The sequence below is a fragment of the Trachemys scripta genome, chromosome 2 (assembly GCF_013100865.1).
Source record: "Trachemys scripta elegans isolate TJP31775 chromosome 2, CAS_Tse_1.0, whole genome shotgun sequence".
NCBI lineage: Eukaryota > Metazoa > Chordata > Testudines > Emydidae > Trachemys > Trachemys scripta.
Genome location: NC_048299.1, coordinates 109,471,902 through 109,497,373, shown reverse-complemented (window position 1 = coordinate 109,497,373; position 25,472 = coordinate 109,471,902). Strand labels below are relative to the sequence as shown.

At 39.9% G+C, this 25,472-nt stretch overlaps 1 protein-coding gene across 2 annotated transcripts in view; it reads left to right on the top strand.

The window, feature by feature from the left end:
• Positions 1-25,159, top strand: part of BAG1 (BAG cochaperone 1) — a 34,501-nt gene extending 9,342 nt beyond the window's left edge. The window contains exons 2-8 of one of the 2 annotated variants that reach the window (XM_034761391.1): positions 3,992-4,120; positions 4,888-4,970; positions 7,284-7,397; positions 8,994-9,101; positions 13,677-13,718; positions 17,262-17,324; positions 21,823-25,159. In XM_034761391.1, the coding sequence (XP_034617282.1) occupies positions 3,992-4,120; positions 4,888-4,970; positions 7,284-7,397; positions 8,994-9,101; positions 13,677-13,718; positions 17,262-17,324; positions 21,823-21,912 (629 nt within the window). In that variant the 3' untranslated portion in view covers positions 21,913-25,159. The remainder of the gene's footprint in view (positions 1-3,991; positions 4,121-4,887; positions 4,971-7,283; positions 7,398-8,993; positions 9,102-13,676; positions 13,719-17,261; positions 17,325-21,822) is intronic. The other variant, XM_034761392.1, reaches the window with a different exon arrangement.
• Positions 25,160-25,472: the final 313 nt, after the last annotated feature.

The window sequence follows — 25,472 nt, the reverse complement described above, 5'->3', positions numbered from 1 at the left end:
ACTTTATTAGAAAGAAAAAAGTTAAAAGAAGCACCTCTGTAAAATTAGAATGGAAGATAATCTCACAGGGCAGTCAGATTCAAAACACAGAGGATTTCCCTGGACTAACTTGACCATGGCTGTGATCCAGTCTGGCAATTTCTACGTGACCAGGGAATTGCTTGAATTTCCCATATGTTAAAAACACTTTTAAGGCCTAGAGTAGCAGAGGACTGTGGGCAAAACTTTAAAGTTACAAAAAGAAAACCAGGAATACTCTCAGCACAGAGAAAATCAGAAGCCAAAATACAAGTAATGCATTACCTTGCTAGTACTTACTAATCCTAATGGAGTTGGATTGCTTGCTTTCTTGATCTGTCTCCGGCAACACACAGAACAGACCGACAGAGAACAGAAAAACAAAGCCCCCTTGCCCCCCCAGATTTGAAAGTATCTTGTCCCCTTATTGGTCCTTTTAGTCAGGTGCCAGCTAGGTTACCGGAGCTTCTTAACCCTTTACAGGTAAAAGGATTTTGTGCCTCTGGCCAGGAAGGATTTTATAGTACTGTATACGGGAAGGTTGTTACCCTTCCATTTATATTTATGACAGGCTCCCAGTCCCATTCTCGTTGCCCAGCTAGTTTCAGTCCTAGTCTGTGCCCTCAGCTTCCAGTTACAGACAGACCTATGTCTTCCATGTTTCCCTCTTCCTTCTCCCCCCTGCAGTCCCCATCCTCCAGTCCCAGTTTCTGCCCTGACCCCCTCAGGTTCTTTGTCCCAAGCTATTCCCCGCTACACACGTATCCCATTGGTCTGGCTCTTGTTCCCTATCTATTTGAATCAGGCAGCTTTCTTCTCCCCTTTGCCTGGGCCGCACAGAGGGGTTATTGAGAGCACAAGATACAGGGGCTCCCTGCTCTCAGATCAGGTGCCTGGACCTGGCACAACAGTCCAGAGCTGCAGCTGCAGAGAAAGTCCTGATCAGCCCTGAGCTGGAGCATGCTCACTGCAGATGGAATCGTCAGAGAATTCAGCTGCTAAAATCAATAAGTCTACAGAGTCCATGTGAGTTATGATTTTTCAGAGGGTTATAAATTGGCAAAATTTGGGTGGATTTACAAAAGACGCATCCCTACCACAAAGGCCATCCCCTGCCAGATTTCAAGTTCCTGCTCTAACGAGGTCGCCATATTTTTAAGAGATGGACAAAACAATGTTTTTTTTTTTTTTCCTAGCCTCATCTCAGAAGTGGCTGAACTGTTCTGGTTGAAATAAAAAAAAAAAAAAAAAAAAAAAAAAAAAATCCTCATCCTGAAGCAGACATTTGGCATGGAAAACTTTAGCCCAAATGGTTAAAGTGTGGCAAAGTTATAAGCAACTGAATAAAGGGTCTTTTATAATGGGAAGTGTCAGGTAGTCTTATTAATAGGTGATGCTACGCATCCTGCTTGTAAGAAATTCAAAGATATTAAACACCTTGTTTCTCTGTGACTATTTTCTAGAGAGAAATTCCATTTTAACACCAAATCAGATAGGTCAGTGTTACTGTGGTTAGGTTTTTAATCCCACATATATCCTGAAACAACATTGTTCAAATAACCAACCCTTTTCCTTCAGAATTCTGTCACAGTGGATTCTTCTGCCTCCAAGAGCAGAAAGATCAAAATATTCAACACTCCTGCAGTAATGGGAAACTTCTATTAATTTCAGCTGCCCAGAACTAAAGATACCAAAACAAACAAACAAAAAACCCATCATTTGTCCTTGTTTTTCTCTTGTAAGTTAATTCAGATAGTTATTTATGAGAGGCTTGAAAAATCCATTCACTTGGGGATTAGGGAGCTTTTTTGTGGGCACGTGCCACCAACTTCTACAGAACTGAAGCGCCCTTTTTTTTAATTATGCATCCCGTATGGATGCAAAGATAACATTCTGAACAAGAACTGAATGCAGTCTGCATCTGCAGCTCAACAGTTTTAGTGCTTCAGCTGCTGCGCATAATTTCACTCTGGTGCTGCTAGGGAGGGATAACAGCAGAGGCTGGCAGTAGAGCTATTTTGTAGGAAAGATCCTATTCACAACAGCCAGGAGACTGAGGAAATGGTGCCGAAACAGAGACTCCCTACCCTCCCAACAGCCAGGAGGTGCAGGCGTGAAACAAGAAAACAGAGACTGATATAAAAGACAGAGTCACCAGGATGGAATTCCAGACAAGCACTCTTCCTTTTCCCAGCAGCTGGGAAGTAGGGAGTTGGCTTCTTACCTGGGCTTTACCCCTGGATAATGGGATCTCCCCCATACTTCACACTGGACTATGGCTAGGGCTTCGTGTCTTTCACGGAGGTTGCGGAAGTCAGGGATTCTGTGACTTTCCAGACCTCTGTGACTTCTGCAGCAGCCAGTGTGGCTGCTGAGGGCCCCAGGGATTGCCGCATTGCTGAAGCGGCCCCGCAGCCAGCCACACCAGCTGCTGCTGGAGTGGTCCCGGGCAGCTGGCCCCAGGGACCACCCAAGCAGCAGTTGATGCGATTGGCCCTGGGGACCACCTGAGCAGTTGTCTTGGCCGGAGCAGCCGCTGCTCAGCAGCCCCTGGCAGTGGTCCCAGGGTGGCCATAGAAGCAGCGGGGGGGTGGTTAGAGCAGCTACTACTCGGCAGCGTCCGGCAGCTCATGCCACTGGCCCCAGGGCACCCCCCTGGAGCAGCAGGCCCCCTGAGCACAGGCCCCCTGGGACACCCCCACCCAGCAGTAGCCCTCCCCCCAGCAGTGTCCCCCCTCCCTCTGCTAAGATTTAGTCAGGGATATTTATGGTATAAGTCATGGACAGGTCACTACAAATACCCATGTCTAATTCGTAGCCTTAACTATGACTATCAGGTTTAGTCCTCTGGCTGTTAGGTGCCTGGTAAAAGCTAATGTGAGGGAGTGACAGAAGGTATGTATGAAGGTGTGTGCGCACACAAGCACATAGATAGGAGTGAGAAGCTGATGGGATAAAGTAGAAAAGAGGTATACAACATAGTGTATAAATTATCTTCCGATTTTTCGATCCTGATGCATCACTTTGTATTTGTCCAGCTTAAAATCCACGAGGCATTGCCTAGATCTAATTTCCTAGTATTTGATATTTTTTTTTAAGATAACTACCATTTAAGGTATGAACAATTTGAGAATCATCAGTAAATGTTGCGACTCCACAGGGGCAGTTGTACTTTAGGTCATTAGTAAACAAATTGACAAGCAATGGTCCCAGTTTTAACCCAGGAGCTATTTCACCTAGTCACTTCTCTCCACTGCAGCCTACTCCCATTCACAGTGAATTTATGATTATATTCCTGTGCTCCTCCTAACATCTGAAGAACAGTAGCCATGATCCTAAAGACTACTGAGGTTCTGATGGCTATGACTCCTTTTTTGTAGACCCTAGGAAGTCTGAACCATCAAGGCTCTCTTCTGGGGGATGGTGGCTGGGAACAAGGCGGGGTGGGAGGGATAGCTCAGTGGTTTGAGCATTGGCCTGCTAAACCCAGGGTTGTGAGTTCAGTCCTTGAGGGGGCCATTTAGGGATTTGGGGCAAAATCAGTACTTGGTCCTGCTAGTGAAGGCAGGGGGCTGGACTCAATGACCTTTCAAGGTCCCTTCTAGTTCTATGAGATAGGTATATCTCCATATATTATTATTATTATATTATATTATATTATAACAATATTTAGCTGGAGACTTTTGGCCTGTAGAACAAAGGCACGTTCCTTGCCCCCCCCCCCCCTTACCTCCGCTCCTGTGGACCTCTTCCTGTTAGCAGGAGCAGGGCTCCTCACTTGCACAGCCTATGGTCATTTAAAAAAAATGGAGAAAATTCCTATACAAAACTTCATGAAGTTAAGGCTGTAGACCGGTATTTGTGATTCCAGTGAACGTTGCCTTTCAAGATTATTAAAATTAAATATTAGATTCATTCAGCCTCATGTTTTCTAATGAAGGTTAAACTTAATTGTGGGTTGTCTTTTTTTCAGGTAATGAAAAACATACTGTTCAGATTGCTTCTCATCAGGAAGACAGTGAACCAACACTACAAGACATGGCTCTGCTTATTGAACAAGTCACTGGGGTTCCAGTTCCTTTTCAAAAACTGATATGCAAAGGTAGCTAATATTTAAAAATGTTTCTTGCAGGTATCCTAGATTTAACATTAAATACCAATTCTAATTCAGATGGGGATTAGTTTACCTATCTCTTCAGTATTCATTATATTAATCATATAACTTTAAAGTCTCTTGTCAGTCCTTACTACAGTATTTTGACAGATGGATGGATGAGATGGGATGGGATGGAAGCGTAATTAATTATAAGACGTCTGGATTTTATTTGAGTAGGCTTTTACCAGGAAATCAGGGTTAAAGTCAGTTTCAGATTTACTAGTTTAAAATGAAACCCAAGAATTGTTCCTGCTGCTTTCAGTCTCTTTACCAAGTCCATCAGCTGTGAGCCAGTGTGACTCATGGGAAGGGGTGGGTAAACGGATCATCCAAAATACTGAAAAATAACCAGTGGCAAAAAATGACAAGCTTAATGAATATTTATTTTGTAAATTTGATAGTGTAAATGGAAATCCCTGGAAAACAAAAGAAATATTTTCTCTACTTCATTTGCTATGGTACTTTTAATCTAATTCAGCTTGACGTGTACACAATTTGACTCAGTTTCTTTAAAAAAACATGCTAAAATGTTGGACATTTTTATTCAAAATGAATAGTTTATTTCAAAAGCACTTACTGCACAGTATTAAATATTCATTTATGAAACAACAAAGCATTTTGGATTTCATACCCTAAAGCTAAGTTAGAAGCACTACTTCTTGTTTTTAAGATGGCTTGTAATTAATAAAAGAATAATTTTCCTTTTTCCCTAGGAAAGTCCCTGAAGGAAATGGAACAGCCATTATCAGCACTTGGAGTTAAAAATGGTTGTAAAGTCATGCTGATTGGGAAAAGGGTATATGTCACCTCGTGACGTCTCTTTGGGCTGGTCTACACTGGGGGAGGGGAATCGATCTAAGATACGCAACTTCAGCTACGAGAATAACGTAGCTGAAGTCGATGTATCTTAGATCGATTTACCTTAGGTCCTCACTGTGCAGGATCAACGGCCGCGGCTCCCCTGTCGACTCCGCTTCTGCCTCTCGCTCTGGTGGAGTTCCGGAGTCGATGGGGAGTGCGTTCGGGGATCGATTTATCGCATCTCAATGAAATGCGATAAATCGATCCCCAATAGATCGATTACCCTTCCTTTGTTATCCTTATATCTGTTGATATTCCTGTTCAAGAGCTTAATCACTGCTTATGGTGAATCTGCTCAAAATGAGTGTCCGTGTAATGAAAGTGAAACAAGTGTACTGTGTACTTACCTATTTAAGGGTGCACTCTGTGTGTGCATCTGGCTGTACACACAGTTCTTCATTCTCTTGTCCTACAACTAATAACTCTATGCACCCTGTTCATTTTTTGAAGGTGCATCATATGTAGGGCACTACCAAATGCATGTCCGTTTTGGTCAATTTCATGGTCATAGGATTTAAAAAATAGTAAATTTCATGATTTCAGCCATTTAAATCTGAAATTTCATGGTGGGTAATTGTAGGGGTCCTGGCCCAAAAAGGAGTTGTGGGGCAGTCGCAACATTTGTGTGTGTGTGTGGTGGGGGAGGTTGCAATACTGCTACCCTTACTTCTGTGCTGCTGCCTGCAGAGCTGGGCCCTCAGTCAGCAGTTGCCATTCTCCAGCCTCCCAGCTTTGAAGGCAGCAGCGCAGAAGTAAGGATGGCATGGTATGATATTACCACCCTTACTTCTATGTTGCTGCTGGTGGGGCACTGCCTTCAAAGTTTGGCATCCAGCCAACAGCCACCACTCTCTGGCCACCCAGCTCTGAAGGCAGTGCAGAAGTAAAGGTGGCAATACCACAGCCCCCCCAGAATAACCTTGCGATGCCCCTGCAACTCCCTTTTGGGTGAGGACCCCCAATTTGAGAAATGCTGGTTTCCTCTGTGTAATCTGCATAGTGTGAAAGCACACAAAAGGCCAGATTTCATGCAGGAAAACCAGATTTCACTGTCTGTGATGCATTTTTCATGGCCGTGAATTTGGTAGGGCCCTAATCATATGGAGAGTCCCTGCCTAATTTGTCATCCTACCAACATTCCTGAATCTCTTCTGCATTTCTGCTCTTTTCTGCCCTTATTGTTCAGGGACGTTGTGTACAAAACTAGCTGTCGGTATTGACTCTGCTGTCAACCATTTACAGTGAATAGGGATATGATTATGTCACAGTGGTCACCAGTGTCATGGAACCCATGAATTTTTCCATTTATATGGTCCCTGCTGCTGCACTTTAACAGCTTGTTAGTTTGCTTTGATTAGCAGTTGCTCATTAACCATTTGTTAATTTGCTTTAATCTAGCCATGTTTCTAAGAGGACAAGAGCAAAGCGATCTAATGAACTGGTAATGCATGGCTGCATGGTTCACATGGATGCCATGACCACAGCATGAATTATCTATTTTTTACGGTGTCTGTGCTGTGAATTATGCATAATTTTACCATGACAAAATCATATCCCTAACAATGAAGTGGCAGCTGGCTTTGCTGATGTCACCAGCAGCGGGCAGGAAAATTGTTGACAGTAAGGAAGTTAAGCTTTATTATGAGGCAATAATATTAATAAAAACTATACATTATTTGGTCCTTTCCCTTCACATTAGTCTTTTACTGTTTTTATGAGCAATATATCCATTGCAATAGTGAGTATATTCATAATTGAGCATTATAAACTGAGAGAGCTTATTTGATTGAATACTGAAAGTTGGCAAATTGATGATGCTGAACATATGACAATAAGAGATGATGAAAGCATTAGTTTTTATGTTAAATGTTATCCCATTATCATTTAACTCAGGGCAGGTCTTCACTACAGGGCGGGGTCGATTTAATATACGCAAATTCAGCTACGCGAATAGCGTAGCTGAATTCGACCTATCGGAGCCGACTTACCCCGCTGTGAGGATGGCGGCAAAATCGACCTCCGCGGCTCCCCGTCGACGGCGCTTACTCCCACCTCCGCTGGTGGAGCAAGAGCGTCGATTCGGGGATCGATTGTCGCGTCCCGATGAGACGCGATAATTCGATCCCCGAGAGATCGATTTCTACCCGCCGATTCAGGCGGGTAGTGTAGACCTAGCCTCAGATAGGTTTGTGACCTGATTGATTTCAATGTAAATGTTTTATTTTGTCATTTTTTGAAAACTACACAGAATAGTCCAGAGGAAGAGGCAGAATTAAAGAAATTAAAAGATTTTGAGAAGTCAGTGGAACAAATTGCCAACAAATTGGAGGAAATTAATAAAGAGTTCACAGGCATCCAAAAGGTAAATTATTTTCTTATCCTTACACCTCATATATTTATATAGTATACTCTCCTTACTTCAGAAGCAACTACCATGTAATGTGGTTTGTCTTTTCAGTGATGTTTTGGTTTTTCACCTCTTAGCTCCACAGGTGACCTACAGAAGTTTTTCTAAATGTTAAACTTATTTCTGTGTTTCCAAAAGAGAGAAAAATATGTAGCTATTGGAAAGAGTAATTAGTACTGTATTTTAAGCAGATTATGTTCTTTAGATCCAGAGATGTATGAGCCATAATAATACTTAGCTCTTCTGTAATGTTTTCCTTTCACACAGTTTTTCTGATTCCTTTGCCACTGAGTGATATCACAAGTACCATGAAGAGAGGGAATGAAAATATAGATGCAGAAATTATTGATTCTTTCTGACATCTGTTTAAACTGCTTGTGATGTCATTCACTGGCACAGAAACCAGGAAGTCTGCCGTTCAGATTTTTCAGGATTTTAAGGAAAGCGGTTATTAAGTGGTCTTAATTTTTGTTGAAATTAATTGCAATTTTTTTAAGTAGTGGCATCAGGTTATTTTTATTGTAAAAGTCCTACAGACCCTAACTGAGTTTGGGAGCCTATTGTGCTAGGAACTGTACAAGCACATAGTAGAAGTCGGATCCTGCTACAAAGACAAAGATAGACACAGGAATCTTCAGGAATCTTACAAAAAAGTTCTGGGGATTTCTAAAATATCTTTAACTCGTGGCTCATGTATACAGCCATACCAATTTCACGGCCATGAAAAATGTGTTACGGAGCATGAAATAAACTCTTCCCCGTGAAATCTGATCTCTCCCTTGCTGCTGGGAGCTCCCCAGCTGGGGCGGTTTTAGCTGCAAGTCCCTGCCAGCTGCGGAGGGACAGAACTTGTCCTTCTCTTGCATGGCAGCGTGGGGGGTGAGGTGGGGGGTGAGATGCGGGATGTGGGGAGATCAGACCCACCTCTGAGTGTCTCCCCCTGCTGGGTTGGGACCTCCATAGTTACAACACTGTGAACTTTCAGATGTAAACAGCTGAAATGTGAAAGTGACCAATTTGGTAGGGCCCCATTCCTGTAGTTTGGGCAAAAGTTGGCAAAATAATGAGAACACTAATGAGTTAATTGTCAAAGTGGTGTGTGGATTTAGTGGCATGATTTCTGTCAACAATTCTGGGAATCAAGTGGCTTCCTGCACTGCATGGGGGAAAAATTAATAACCAAACTAATATTTGGTCAGACCACTTGCTTCATAAAAGCTGTGGTAGCTATGCTGTTGTTAAAGTTTACGGTCATTATATTGATTCACTTGTTTTGATGTGTGATGTTTATTTGGGAGGACATATATAGAACTACATTAGTGTTTGAAAGAGGTATAAGGGAGAATGAAAGGTAGCCTGCATTTTGGGCCTTCTGCTTTCCCTTTTATTTTAAAAAGGGTCACTCTCCTTGAAAGCTTCTTTTCCCTCTAATGATAAAATCGTTCAAACATCTAAATGAAAATTTTTGCACCAGAATTTATTTAATTCATATTTAAATAGCAGCATGTATGTTCTTTGGAATATAAAATAATTGTTTTTCTTTTCATACAGGGCTTTCTAGCAAAAGATCTTCAAGCTGAAGCTCTTAACCACCTGGACAAGAGGATAAAAGGAACTGCTGAGCAGTTCATGAAGATCCTGGAACAGATAGATGCCATTGTGAGTAAATAGTCATACAAAGGGGTTGTATATTCCTTAAAACAAGCTTTTGGTTTGTTGCCTTTTTTAAAGAACAGTTTGTTCTCTGGTATGATATTTTTAAATACTAACAAAAAATTAATTTTGGTTTTTTTTGAAAAATAAGTTAATTGGTTTGCTCCCTTTTTCTTCAGTATCCAGTTCTTTTTCCTGTATGTCTTCAATGACCTCTTCATTTTGGTGTCCATGGCAGCTCCGATTTCTAAATGGTGACACTAATGCCTATGTATGCATCCCCATAATACAGAAGAGCGTCATATTGGGCTGCAGCCTGTTATGTCCACATGAAATGGATATCCTTTACTCAAGTTTTACCCTTTTTCATTTGTACTGCCAAAGCCTGTTAAATTAAAATATGTTACAGTAACATTAAGAGTCCGACAAAAACCAGGAAGACACTCTCCTTGTAATGCTTGTTTTGGTGGTAGGGGAGGCACAAACAATGGTGAGCCTTCTGGTTAGTCAAACGTGGATTTATAATTTTTGTATTTAAGACATTTGCAAACTGAGGACTGGACTGATTTCTTTGGAATATATCAAGGTACTTGCATAGCCCACATTGTTGTTGTATCGGAGTGTCACACACCCATTATTGATTTTATCCTCACAACACCCCTGTAAGGTAGGAAGTAGTATACCTTCTCCCTTACAGATGGGGAAGTGAAATACAGGCTAGACTAAGTGACTTGTCCAGGGCTATACTGTGGCTGAGCTGAGAATTGAACACAGGTCTCTTAAGTCCCAGTCCAGTACCTTATCCACTGGATCACGCTATCTGAAAGAGTTCCTTTCCCTCATATAACTGTGTTGCATACCATACCTATTGTCACCTATAGTGTGTTTTGCAATAGTAATTCCTTAGGCCTGAATCCAGCAGATGAATTTGCACAGGGTGGGCTCTTATACTCGCACAGAGCCCCATCCATTTCACCAGGGCTCCACATGAGTCTAGGGTTCTCTGCCTGTGTTGATTCAATTGCAGGATCAGGGCCTTAGTCTCTTTGTAATAATGAGTTGCTGGTGTAAAGCCTAGGAAAGAGAATCCACTTTAAAGAGGTGCTTTAATTTGGCCCCCACCCAAACTCTGCCAGCATGTGTCTGTTGTGAGAAGTGAATAGGATTTTTAGGAAACTGATTTTTAGGTGACCTTATTTATTGCTTTTGTACTGCCACAACTTTAACAGAAATGTAAATGTTGAGGTTTTGTTACCAAGGGCATAGTTTAATTTGTAGTACACCACAAAATGATTTTAACGTTATTAAATACACTAATTTCTTTCTGTAACAGCTAAAACATTTAAAACTTAAAAAACAAATCATCATTTTTTTACAGATTCCTTTATCCCTTTTATTTCTTTTAAGTGTAGAATCTTTCACAGGGGAAAAACCTTGCTTGACAATCTCTCAAATGATATCTAATATCCTTGTTTGGTAAAACAGGGAATCAGTTTTAGGTGGCAGATTTCACATCCCCTGGGTCTCAGTATCTAGTGGCAATGATGACAATGACTGTAATTAAGTTGGTCAATGAGTTGATATTGCTGCTGTCATGCTTTTGTGCCATGTTCATAGCTCACTGCCATGCTAAGTAAGATGCCAAGTGCTTGTCCAGATAAATTGGCATCAAAGCATATTTCTGATGGTCTATATATAGACACTAACTTCTGTTTTAAGTAGATTTTGGTCTATTACTGTACTAATTCTGTCCCCTAATCAACAGTTTTTAGTTCAAACTCAATTTACACCATTTCTTTGTCTCTGTATGCTTTCTTTCAAAAATAGTTGATATGTTAAATAATCTTCCTGCCACCTTTCATCACTTCAGTCTAAGCAGAGCATTTCAAGCCTACCCTGCAATGGCCAGACCGAGGAGTGTAAAGGTAGTTACTCTCCAAAACCAGTCAAACTGTAGCTTCTTCTGAGATTGCCATCAAGGATGTCATTTGTCCTGATGACACTTGTGCTTTAGGAACAAGGCTGAAATCACAAATTTAATTCATGTAGGACATGGAACAGCTGTCAGACAGTGTCAATTTTTGTTCACTGCTAGCCAGGATTGGATTTTAATCTGATTTAGAGGTGAATAAATGACTGTATATCTTGAGCCATCTAATCCCCAACTTTCATATTTTAATATAAAAGAACTAGAGTTACACAGTAAATGCCAACGCCAAACAAAAAAGCTACCTTCCATTTTTTTAGCCTGCTACCTGGCTAAAAATTTACATCCTGGATTGGCAAAACTAATGTCAGAGAACAAAGGTTTCTAGTATGGGTCCCTAATTTCAGTGAGAGGTCAATAACTAAAATAAAATGTGACCACATGGAATGCATTTAGTCTGTCCTTCGAACTTCTGAGTAGTCAGCAAAATACATTCTTCTGCTCTTTGCTAAAACTACTTTTAGCTACTACTTTGGAAATTCATTCTCACTTCATGGCCAAAGTAGAAAACTTCCCTTGTCTCTAATACAAAATATTATGTGCAGCATGTCAGACAGGGAGCTTTCAGCTTCAGTTAGGGCTATAAGATTTTAGCAGTTTTACAAAGTTGGTGATTTATAGGAAGTATTGAAGTGTCTGGTTTTTGAAGACTTCTGCCTACTGTGAAGGTTAAGTAGTCAAAGTTAAAATGATCAGTTGAAAAGAAAAAAGTGATCAATTACAATTTACATCCTTGTTGTTGTTGTTCATTATTTGTATTCTAATAGTGCCTAACGAGTCCCAGCCATGAACTAGGACCCCATTTTTTTTAAACACAGTATAAACTAAACAAAAAGATAGCCCCTGCCGCAAAGAGCAGTTAGCCTAATTTCACCTGTCATGAGTTTTAAGTGATATATGCAATCCTATATCTTACCCACCTTTGCTATAAAATTTTAAGTGCAAATTCATAATTGGTTACTGATGTCCTTGACCTGTTTAAAAGGCAAAATAAACACAAATGTCTCCCCTGAAAATGGTTCATGTAAGATGCATGGAAGACATTTTTCTCCAGGGTGGACATACCAGCTATAGTGAGGACACAGTTCTTATCTTAAGAAGACAGAAAATATTAAAGCAAATTTACACTCTTAAAAGAAATGAATTTGATCAAGAAAATAACAAGTTAGGGGAAAGAGTGATTTATATGTAGCAAGCACCATATTTATTTGCTTTAAGGTAATAAAAATGAGTCTTTCCTCCCTCCCCTTGATTTTTAACCCATGCTGCACTTTTCACTTGATACAAATTCCAGATATGTTCATATTAAATACTGATTACTTTGGCAAATACACCAAAGGTTAAAAAAATATATTTAATATTACAGTTAGGAAACATTTGTTAGATGTATTACAATTTACTAGGAGCACAGACATTTCAAGTCAAGGTGAAACCTTGTTTTGTCCCTCAGTGCTTAGAATGATGCAAGTTTATTTCTGAAGCTTTATAAATTTCTTATTTTTCTTAATTGCAAATATTTACTTTGTAAGCATTCCTTGGTGTCTTAATGTAAATAATAAACATAAAACCAAAGATTTTGTGGGAGAGTTTCAAAAGTACAAATAGCAGGTAGGCACCCTTGTCTTTAATGGGAGTTAGGCACCTACCTGCCATTTGTGCCTTCAAAAAATCTCCCTATTTATACTATAGTTGATTATTATTATTTTCTTTGTTTGGTATTTAAGAAGCTGCTAAAATATCTGCATAATTATTAAAATTGGGATTTAACGATGTGGTGTGCTTATGCAACTTACTCACCAAACTTAATGGCACAATAAGACTATGGAGGAATTGTTAAAGAAGAAGCCACACACTTCAGTACTATAAACCTTAAAGGTATTATATTTAAGTAGCAAAAATTCTTTATTATCGACCATCTATGCTTATACTCATTTATAAGATTTTCAAGTTCTTTTTAAGCATTTGAGGAACAGAAATGCTAATGTAGAGAATGAAATTGTAAGAAAAACATAAAAATAACATTTCCACATGATTCCAAGACCTGTCACTCCCAAGACAGATAGTCATGAATATAAATTTGACCAGCAATTAGTAAATAGGTATTAACTGACTACACCTGCATGAACTGATATAAACCCTGCTCTCTGAATCCAGCCCAACTCTAAGCGGTGTGTTCTCCACTTGCATTGAACTCTGGACCTGATCCATTGCCTATTGAAGTCTGTGAAAAGATTGTTGAGATTATTATTGGGACCAAGACCTCTGAAGAACAAAAGGGAATAAATTGCTGAAATTAATGCAGTTTAGGAGAAGAGAGGAAAATGAGACGGAGACAAAGAAACAACAGAACACACAGAAGAAGCTCACTGCACAGTATTGGAATAAATTATGCAGTAGAAAGCATTTTTTAGTCCAAGCACTGCTCTGCAAGAAATGCCACCACCAAAGCTCAAAGTTCACTTGGTGAGAGAGTCTTGCATAAGCACTGACTAGGGTTAGGTTAACTTTACTATTCAGCTTGATTTTAATTAAATATTGAAATGTTATTGTGACTTAAGGTTTAATACCAGCTTCATCTGTTAAACCCTGAATAGTTGGACAACGTATTCCTGGAGAGGAGACGTAAACTGACTAAGGTAAAACAGAGAGACTCTGGGATTTAATTTCAATTTACAATTCTTACTCTTCATTAATCTACCTGAAAACCTTTCTTTAAGCAAGTTGGTGAGTTACGACACAAAGAGCTCTAATTTCACTCCTGCATGGAACCCTGTTGAGATATCAGTGGGCCTTTATACAAGCACAAGGATTTGTCTGTGTGAATGCAGTTACAGAACTGGGGCCTAAGACTTTAAATGTATGCTCTCTGAGTGGCTCCTTTAATTGATTTAAAGTTCTCCTCCAGTTACCAAAATTCATAGTTTTATAAATGGACATTTTGCTAATTCCTGTTTTAATTTATCAATGATAAACCAAACAGGAATCAGCTACCTTTAAACAAACTTTCCTTCCCCATCAATAAACTGTCAAGTCTGTTCTAAGTATTATAGATAATTACTTTTGAGAATAATTTTCAGACTGTAAAAAAACACTTCCCTGGGCAAAACAAAGGTCTCCCTCTTGTAGAAAATGTGATCTGTATTGGAAGCTCTCTGCCAGTCTTCAGACACAAGAAGACCTGGTAAAGGAACTGACATGTTGTCTTATTTCCTGTTTTTCTTTTTCTTTGTAAAATTATTAAAATCTTTAAATTATTTTGCTTGTCTAAGTCATGGCATCCCCAGGGCACAGTAAGAACCTCTGTGTCAAATAGTAGGATCACATCCCTGAATTTGAGAAACAATTAATAATTAGTTTTACCTGATCTCCGTTTCTCCAGATTATAATTTGTAGTAATTTGGGGATAAAATTGGTTTGGTACTGAACACCCTGACTCATGTCTCTTTCATACCCTCACTAGGGTATTTTTATTACTAAAATGGTATTTCATTATAGAAAATCTGATGGAAGAGTACGTGCGCTCTCTTTCAGTAGAGTTGCAAAATTTCCTAACACAAAATAAATCCACTAGAAAACGTTGCTCTGAATTTCTTATAATAAAAAGAAAACTTTAACGTCTCGTAAGTGGCAGTTATATAATTTATTCCAAAGGCTTTGTTTTTTATTTAACAGTTATTTTGAAGGTATTTATTTTTGGTTTTAGCATTGGTGTTTGAACATGTTGGAGTTTTAATTTTTTTTTCATTGTTTCATAATGTCCTCAATACATACAGTTTGTGAAAGAAAACCATAAAGTAGACTCCCCTTAATAAGCCTGCCTCATTGAAATAGAAAGATGCACATTAAGGGAGTTGCAATGAATAAGGGCTCATTGCAATACATTGTACTGCGGAATATGTCATTAATTGCTTTAAAAGAAAATCTTGGTGAATAAAACTTACACATTAGCTATTACAAAAGATCGGTGTGACACCTAAAATGATAAGCATTTGAAAAGTCAAACGTTGGAAGGTGGACATACAGTGGGTTGCCATGTCATAATGTGGCTCTTGGTTGATTGGTTGAATATGTGTTTGACCTCCAAGAATTGCTTCTTGGATGGAGTTACATAGTTTATGTTATCAAATATTTACAAATTATGCTAGTGGTTGGTGCCCATGGCTGTATGATTATGTGGAATCTCTTCGATTACTGGTAGAGTTGCTCCTGAATCTGCCCTGTGCTGTAAATCTGAAGGAACTGAGGCCATGTTAGGCGAATAAAACCAACCGATTAGATGTAAGGTATATTATAGTGAGAGAGATTAGACACTTGGAACCAGTGTTCATTCATGGAATGAATGCATATGTTTTTTAACAATTGTATGGTTTATCACTCCATATTAGGCGTTGAAGGAGGGAGTTATGAAGGATTTATGGATTGTGTTATGACAGGACTTGAAAAAATTAACTTTTTAGAGGCAAGTAGGAGAAATTCTGTTTGGTGCTGGTAGTGGGGATCATCAATTTCTAAACAATTTAAGCTTTCGTTTAACAAAAAAAAGTGTCTATCCTGATGGTTGCAAAAGGACTTTCCAAATGTGAACTGCTGCTGTGCTGTCTTCCTGAGTCTGCAGATGGACCTCTGTGGTGCCTTTGCTACTGCTCATAGTTTTCCTTACCGTCTGAGAGAAATTAACATTGATGCTATTCTGAGCCCTGTGGGCAGCACTGAAAATTGACAAGAATTATATCAGCTTTACACTACTGCAGATTGGGAAAGCCTGAGCAGTTATTGAAGCTAAAGAGGTAGAAGCCCTCCCACCCCCAAGTCTGAAGACTAGGAATTAGTAGCAGAAACAACTTCCACTTAAACAGTTAGGATCTTTTAGGGCAGTGGTCCCCAATCTTTTTTGTCTGGCGGGCGCTGGACGACAAGCCACCGAGGACCGTGGCCGGCGGACAAGTATATGCTGAAATGCCGCCGAGAAGCAGCAACGTCAAGAGGCGTCGCCGCCGAAAATCAGCGGCATTTTGGCGTCGGCACCTCTTGACGTTGCCACTTCTCGGCGGCATTTCGGCGGATGCTTGTCTGCCGGCCAGTATGCGGGCACACATAGATGCCATGGCGCTCGAGGGCACCATGTTGGGGACCACTGTCTTAGGGTGATATGTGGGAAAGAGAACTTACCCCTCCATCAGCCAGGGTGAGTGGGAGTGAAGGGGATTTCAAATTTCAGACATGTATTGAGCAAGAGGCTGATGCTAAGGAAGGAACCTCAGAACGGATCCCAGGAACACAGCCCTCCTCTCTCCCTGCAGAGATATATGTGTGGAGTCTGGGTGTTGTTGTTTCTAGTAACATTCATAGCGTGCTAAGCACTGCACTAAGACAAAAGAAGGCACAGTCCCTGACCCAAGAGTTAACCCTAGACTTCACTGGTGCCCCAACCCAACTTTTTTTATAATGGCCTCTGGCTTGTAGGTCTCTGGTATATTTTTCAACTCCTATAGTAAATGAAAACACAGTTTAAGAGATTGTCCATTAGGCTAGGGATAAAAGAAAGGATTGTTCCTCCCCTCTTCTTGTGGCCTACTATTTAGAAAGCCTAAGCACCTGCAGGTCCAAAGGGGAGGCCTGGTTGCTTAGCACATCTCAGACTCAGGTCCTATCTTCTTATAACTATATATGTGATTGTTATTTACCTACAGCTGTATCAGTTTTTCCTGTTACTTAACTTTGTCCAAAACTGTACCACATTATTGTCAATAAAAGCCCTGTTTAATGGCCCACCTCAAAAGTACAAAGCATTTAAAACTTGTTAAAACAAACACACAAACTCAACTAATGTAGCAAATGTCATGAGCAGGGAAGCTGAAGCAATATAAATGAACAAAGGGATGCCCAACAGGAAACTTACGCCAGAAAACACCAATTTACATTCATTAATTCCTGTAAATAAGCTTCAGAGAAGACCAGGCATGTAGCTTTAAATGGACTAACTGTGCCACTGAACCTTCGTTATTTAGACTTTTGGAAATGGATTCCTTTGAATCCCAGTTTAAGTAGACGTGCATGCCTGTTAAAAGGATTCCACTGTGTAACTGAATACTTTATATATTATGTACAGCTTTTTCCTTATGTTTTGTATATTGATTTCTAGATGAACCAATATCAAATTGTTCATTTATTTACTGCAGAATCTACCAGAGAATTTCAGTGATTGCAAACTGAAAAAGAAGGGGTTGGTGAAAAAAGTTCAGGTGAGTCTTGCATTAAATAAATGTTGAGCACTTGCACAGCAGCAGTTGATCTGCTAAAATAAAAGGCCCAGGGTTACATCGCAGGAGATCCCTTGGATTTTTAGGCTTTGGCTGATCTCTTGGAGGGGTGGGTTATCAAGCATCTCTAAGAGCAGTAACACACCAACATTTTATAAACTGACACAAAAAGGGATGGAGTTACATAGTTTATGTTGTTGTCAAACATTTACAAATTACACTAGTGGTTAGTGCCCATGGCTGTATGGTGACGTGGAATCTGTTTGATTACCAGCAAGGAAAAACATTCTCACTTTAACTCTCCTGCATCTGTATGGGGTGGAGTAATGAAATTGCAGACAGACATGTATGCCATAAAAATAGCACCTTGGTAGACAGGTGAAAAAGGGGAGGAGGCAGAGTTCCCCATCAATTTGTATGAGACAGAGTTAGGATATTTGTGGTTTTTTTCTTTTATATAATATTTACTTTGCTATAAACTGAGCACCTTTATCTCAAGAGTGAAATCTGTGTTAGAGAAGAAATATGCTGGGTAAAATACTTTTTTTTGTTCCTATTGTGTGTTGCTTAGACCATTATTCCCAGATGACTATTATTTCAATATGAAAACATAGTGGAGTTCTCTTACTTGATACTAGAATCTTAACCCCTCCAGAAAAAAAGAGAATGGCACCCTTAGGTAGGCGGTGACGCTGCTGCTGTTTTTAATTGTATTGCAGTAGCACCAATCGCAGATTGGAGTCCCATTCTGGTAGGTATTGTACAGACATGACTTAAAAAGACAGTCCTGGCCCTAAAGAATGTAAAAACTTAGCACACAACAGATGGATGAAACAGACTGATAGGGAAACTTAATTCTGTCTAAATAAATAAATATTCTGTAGTCCTACTAGTGCTGATATAGGGTCTCCACCTGCAAGGGCAGTAGACCATGCCTTCTGTGGGCCATATCTGAGCCAGCAACCTGCTTCTCTGGTAACGCTGGAATTAGAGCAGTTACAATTCAGCAAGTGGGAATACTAAAAGCTTCTGTTAATGAATCAGCATGCATTATGTATATGGCATTAAAAACTTCTGGCAGGTCACTCTTAATAAAACGTGATAAATTAAGAAAAGAGTTTTATATCTTATAGAGGAAGCTCTTACTTAGGCCTCAATCCTGAAAGCTGTTCCATGCAAACATACCCCATTGCTCATGCAGAGCCCCACTGAAGGCAGTGGGGCTTTGTGCAGGCACGGGGATATCACATGTGCTTCGAGTTGCAGGATCAGGGCCTAAGGTTGTAGGCTCTCGAGCAGAGATCAGGACTATCCATGTGCTTATACAGGCCTAGCACAATTGGTTCCCAATTTTATTGGAGTCTCTGATTGCTACTGTAATATAAATAATATAACATTAAAAAAGTAAGTTTCCACTTTAATTGCTAAAATTAGTCAATTAAGCCTGATACAACTATAGTGAAACTAAGGGAACTACCGATTTTATCTACAAGGCAGACAAGTTTTCATGTTCCACATCCACTAGAATAGTAGTGTTCTCAGTGGTGCCCACAAACCTCTCTGGCACCTGATCCTCCCAGTGGTGTAAGAGTTTCAGTTTGAGGTATAAAATGGACAGCAGCTGTTTGATTTGGCCTGTTACCCTGTGTGGTCCATTAATTTAATAACAGGGAGTTCTGTAAAGTTTATAGAAGAATGCATTTGTTAGCAACTAGCTTTATTGATGTGAGGCACCCAAGTGCTGATTGATCCTGTTAAAGTTTTAAATACATAAAATTAACATGCTGTGATACATGCTATATTGTGTGCATTCAACTATGTTACAGTATTTAAATAGCTATATTACAATAATGGTAAATATGAAACTCTGCCTCAAAGAGGGTCCTAGGAAGAGGATTATATCTTCCACCAGAACAGTGGTTCTCTGTGGTGTTAATAGCAGTCTATTTCTTTAGAACAGGTGAGTTTTAAGGCTGCCAGTCTCCCTCTGTTAACTCCCTTCCCCTATAGTGGGGGATATAAGACTGCCTTTGGGGACCGTGAGGGATGTGCAGCTGCTATGTAATTCATGAAAGTTACATGTTTTGCTGCTGTAATGTGGTTTGCTATTTGATTACAAGGGCTTAATTGAAGCAGGTGTTGGTTGTACACCTCTACCCTGATATAACGCTGTCCCCGGGAGCCAAAAAAATCTTACCGTGTTATAGGTGAAACCGCGTTAGATCGAACTTGCTTTGATTCGCCAAAGTGCGCCCCCACCGAAGCGCTGTTTTACCGCGTTATATCCGAATTCGTGTTATATCGGGTCGCATTATGTCGGGGTAGAGGTGTATGTATGCAGGAAAGAGAACAATAGCTTCAAATAACCACCCACTTATCCATTTGAAGCACAATACTAGACCCATTTGCTTGGACTGCCCACCTCTGACTGACACCCCTGTCCCCTGCAGCTCAATGGACCAGTTTGTCAAGAAAAGTGAAGGGGAATCACAAGTTGTAAACACAGTGGAACCTAAGACACAGGGTTTCTGGTGGGGGAACGTGACATTTGTGGCTGGGAGGGAGTTGTTGACAGGGTCTGTTTGCTAGGAGCAGGTCACATGGGGTACATCTGCACTGAAGCAGTACAGCTGCAGCTGAGCTGCTGTAATATCTTACATCCATGGAAGGGGTTTTTTCCATCCATGCAAGGAATCCATCTCTCTGAGAAGCAGTAGCAAGGTTGATAGAAGAATCCGTCCCTTGAACTAGCCATGTCTACACTGGGGGATAGGTTGGCCTAATTGCATTGCTCAGTGCATAAAATTTTTCTAGGCAAGGTTGACTTTAGTTTTAAGTGTAGATTGGACCATAGACATGCCCTGCGTAGGGAGTCTGATGCAGTTGGGCCTTCCAGGGCTAGACTTGCGTATAGACTGCTTCAGTGTTTTAGAGAGACAAGGTGGGCAAGGTAATATCTTTTATCGGACCAATTTCTGTTGGTGAGACAAGCTTTCGAGCTACACAGCTCTTCTTCAGGACTCAACCTTGTCTCTCTAGTATCCTGGGACCAGGAAGGCTACAGCAGCACTGCAAACAAAGGAAGTGATTTTTTTACAGTCTTTTTTTCTCTTGTTTTGCTGTGCCCCTGCTGTTCAGCTTAAACAATACTGTCATTGTACAAACCACTGGCTACAGCTCCTGAAGGAAGACTTGCAGGTGTAAAGCCCAGCTGGGCCTGCTGAGCAGTCATGGTTGGTACACAGGGGGCTGGAGCCAGAGACCCAGTCTTAGAGCAGAGAATCATGGGATTCTAGTTGTGAACTGTGATAGGGACCATCAGCTCTTACCTGCTCTCTGATGGACAATCAATAGACATCCTATGCAGTTGGTATTTGAGATGTGAGATCTTGCAGTCATGGGTGAGAATCATACACTGGTTGGGGTATCCCTTACTGGAATTTTTAGGGTGATAACAAACTACTATTTTGAGTTGGGAAGGAATCCCTTCATCCCCTTTCTGCACATGGCTGCCCAGCTGGAGGCGTGGGGTTCATTTTGCCCCAGAGCAGAGGTTCGTGAAGTGCTTTTTTCATGTTACTGTTGTGCCCCCCATTCTCCAAAGAAGCCACATAAACATGGCCTCCTTCCCCTGCCAACTCCTGCCCATCGGGGCAGAAAGTGAGTCAATGGGGGGAATGGGCGGGCTCATGCCTATGGCAGCAGTGGGATCTGGCAGGCTCTATCCCCTGAGGAGCCCAAGGCAGTGCGAAGCAGACCAGTGCTTGTATTCCACCCCCTTGCCCAGAGCATCTCGCTGCCACAGGCTGTCTGAGCCAGGGTAGGGCAGCAGGGGGGAAAGCAGTAGGTTGCTGCCAGGGCATGCCTGTACTCTCTGCCACCACCGTTGGATACTCCCTGCATGCTGTCCCCATTGCTGCCCTGCCCTGGCCCAGACACCTAACTGGCCGAAGTCCCATCCCCCACTCCCCAGTTTGAAAACCAGTGCCCTAGAGCATTTGGGAGATGTAAGATTTGTAGGTTTAATGAAGGTTGCTTAGTTTGGTTTGATACAGCTTTCAGTGGACAGGAATTCTTTGCAGTATTGGTGCCAAGTACTGAGATATGTTAAGCTGTACATGAGAAAACAAGAAAGGGGATTTTTGGTTAATAAGTCAAGCCTATTTCCCCACCCCCACCCCTTGCTGATTGGCGATGCTAAATACTATTGGTCTGGTGGCACTCTGCTGTCCTCATTGAGCTGATGTATTAGATTTCTACTGGGTAATGGATGAAGGGAATTTTCTGTTCACTTACTTGATAAGCTCTAACAAAAGTGGTGGCCATTTCTGAACCCAGAAGAAACTGTGGAGTTGTCTTTACCTCCAACTTCATGGTGGGAGCATTGTCATTTTAAAAAAAAATTGTATTCTTGGGGAAATAGTTTATCACTCCACAGTAATACTCACATTTAACTTTTGTTTGTGATTTTTATTTTCAGGGTTTTCTTGCCCAGTGTGACACAGTTGAAGGAAGTATTGGTCAAGAAATGGATAAGCTACAATCAAAGAACTTGGCACTGGCAGAATGAGGCATCACTCTCAATAAATAGGAGAAATAATTGCTCTGTGAGCAAGAAGAAAAGTTTGCTCTTTGTTTTGGAGCACATATTCAGCTTCTTCTTCTTTTTTTTAAAGCCCAGTCTGTTTAGACTGGTACTATTCAATCATTACTTGCTGGTTGTCACATTTACCACTCACTCAAAGCTGTTCTTTTCAAAAGAAAACAATCCTCCCTAAAGAAATACAGAAATGTCTTTGTGGTGGATGGTTATGCATGTTTTAGTTAACTAAATACTATAGCACATTATACAATTCCAAAAGGTGGGCAACTTTGGACCATTGGTTTCGTTTTACAAGGACACTATTGTTAACTTGTTTGTTTTTCTCTACTCTCACATTTTCCATTATGTCATCAAAATTATTTGCAGCTCAAAAGACAGGTTTGGAAAACCATTCAAGTGACATAGGTTGCAGATGTAGGACTTTAACTTGACTGAAAAAGGCAGGTTGATACAACAGTTGGGGCATCTAGCATTCTAGTAGAACATTTAGAGCAATAAATAGTATCACACATCTATACCTATTTAACACTTGTATGTGTTCATAAATATAGGAAAACTTGACTACAGTGGAGGTTGTAACTATTTTAGCCTTAAACTGTCTGGATAAATGGAACGTACTGTAAAATGTATGGTACTTAATTTAACTAGTGTTTAAATTTCAGTGAACGCCTTGGCACTTTTTTTTGTTATACATATTTCTGTTATACTGTGTATATAGCATGTATTTGTTTTCTGTGGTATACTCTCCCTTTGAGTAATGGTGTGAAATGGAACAGGATAATTCAAACTGTTTATACAGGAAGTGGTCAATCCAATCAAGCTCTGAGAATGGAGCTATTTTATCAGAGTATTTTTTGACTATGTGTTTCACTGAGTTACTGCAATTTACAGAAAATTGCAATAGATAATTTCTATTCCCTTGAGAATTGAGAATTAGAGGATGAATATTTATTAATCTATAATGTGTATTACAAAGTGAAATTTCAAAACAGATGTTTAAAAATGTCCTCCCATTGTTAGCATCTCCATAATGAGAGCCGCCATTTCACTGCTACTTCTACTAGGAAAGAATTCATCAATAAGCACTTGCTTTGGTGGCCAGCCGAGCACCCTCAACTCACATTAGACTCTGTGGAAGTTAAAGGTGTTCTGGATCACTTGCCAGATAAGTGCATGAGAATTGTATTTGTATTTTTATAGTTGTTTTAAAGTAAGTTCTCTTTACCAGAAAAAAAAAATGCAAAATGTAAGTGTTGATTATATTTCAATAAAGTTATATAATTCTTAATAAAATAATGGACCTCAAAATAGTCACAGTCCTCCAACATTTCTTCTGCAGTCATAATCAGAGTAGAACTTCCAGAGTGTCACAATCTGTTATCAAATGGGCAATATGGTAGCTCTGTTTCTTTTTAAAAATTAGTAGTGTTTGTTGTAAAGAAAGTTTTAAAAAATTAGATGTTATATTATACCAAATATAACTAGATGAAGTGACCATATTTTCAGGTAAATTGCACTTTTCTGTTAAATTGCAGTATTCCTTTAAAGTTGTAATAGTTTTCAGTATCACACGCAATTGCCAGGGTCTGTAAAAGTCTGCAGTAGGCTGAAACTTGACAAACAAGCTCTTGGCTTAAAATGAATTTATTTCGTTTCTCATTACAAATTTTTAGAAAGAGCTGTTTTTAAGATAGGAAGTAATTATATTTGTGGTTAGGAATGTGATGCCAGCTTTCAGTGCCTAGCATTATGGTCGTGATATGTTTGCCTGGGACTGCAGTACTATTGAGAGGAGCAGAGTTATATCCATTCCAGTGATGCCCTGGTTCAGTGCAGCAAATACTGCTTCTGGGCTAGATCCTGCTCCATTTAATCCAATGGCTAAACTCCCACTGAATTCAATGAGTGCAGGATCAGCCTCTTATCAAGTGAGGAATTAGTCCTCACCTGCTCTAAACATAAACATGTTTTACATTTAGTAAACTTTCAGGAGCGTGTGTAGCATAGAAGAGTTTCCCTCTTTGTGAGCAGAGCTGGGCAGGGCAGGTTAGATATAACTGCTGCTCCTTAGTAGTTCTTTATCCTGGGAAAAAACAGTGCAATCTTTGTGGTATTTATGAGTGGTCATCACAGTTCTGCTATAATAGGCAAAGGCTTTCAATTAATGTAATAAAAGTGAAACCTATTAAGATTGCTTCTTAAAATGTCATTTCTGCTGGTATAATTCAAAAGAACATGGGTATTTGTTGTATCTTTTTTGCCAATATATTATGCACTGAAAATTTATTTTGATAACGAAATCTAAAAATGAGTTAATTCATTTGGGAAAATGAATGACTTTGCATGTAAAAAGTTTTCCCCAAGGATTTTTAGTGTGGATTGACTGACTAATAGTAGTTTCCGAAATATGAAAGATTCATATCTGTTTTTTCCACAATCATGGCCTCAATCTTTGGCCAAAAAATCATTTTCAGTATTAGAAAAAAGTGCAGTGGACTATTGCTGAGGAAGAGAGGGCAGAAAATGGGAATTTTTAAAATCAATGGAAATTTGGAAAGCTAAAACATGGATTCAGAAATCAAATTTAAGCAGTAGTGTTTTGTTAATTTTACAGGATAAGCACACTTCCCATTCAGTTACTGAATCCATTTTTCCTTCCTATCCTAAAACAAAACACAGCACTTTTTCACCCCTGCCATCTCAATAAAAGACAAACATGTTCTTTGCTTTTTCATTAGCCTCATTTTTCTCAACACCTCCCCCAATTGCTGTATTACTTTGTAACTATTTGCACATTTCAAGCTAACGTTCCTCTAATGTCTTTCATAAAAGACAACTTGTATTCTAAGTTGGAGTAAAACCACACTTTCACCCCCTAACTCCCTTCCTCAGGTCCCCTTTTGGCTGCAATGTGGTGCAAACCAAAACTAACATTCTTAGAGCTGCAAAACCTCAGAATTATGGAACATCTTGCTCCTTAATGTTTGAGTAACTTAAAATATCAAACTTTTAGTGGTATGCTCTACGACCCAAGTTCTGCTGTTAGTCTCAATGGTGTAAATCTGGAATAATTCCTTTTACTTCATTGGAGTTACTCCCATTTTGCAATGGCCCATGTGACAGTACAGAATTTGGGTTGATATTTTTATTTAACTTATTGTGCTACAGTAAATGGAGGGGGGAAAGGAAAATAAAATATGGAAAATACAATCAATTTCTACGTTGCTTGTCTGATCATTTTGGTGTATAGTACAGAAATCCTGCTGATTAATCCACTCCCTATTGACTCTGTACTTAAATATACAGTAGCACCATTCTATGGTAAGTTATTGAGAATTTACTGTAATTAATTTATTGTACTACTATTTGATACTGCACACATCTTCCGATAATGATGTATGTAATTAGGAATTATGTTTCACTTAATGAGGCTGGCATGAAGTGTGGAAGATATGGACAAGAGCTTGCCAACACCTCTTTTCCCCCCCCCCCCCCCCCCCAACACTTGTGGAAGGAGGAAGCCGTGA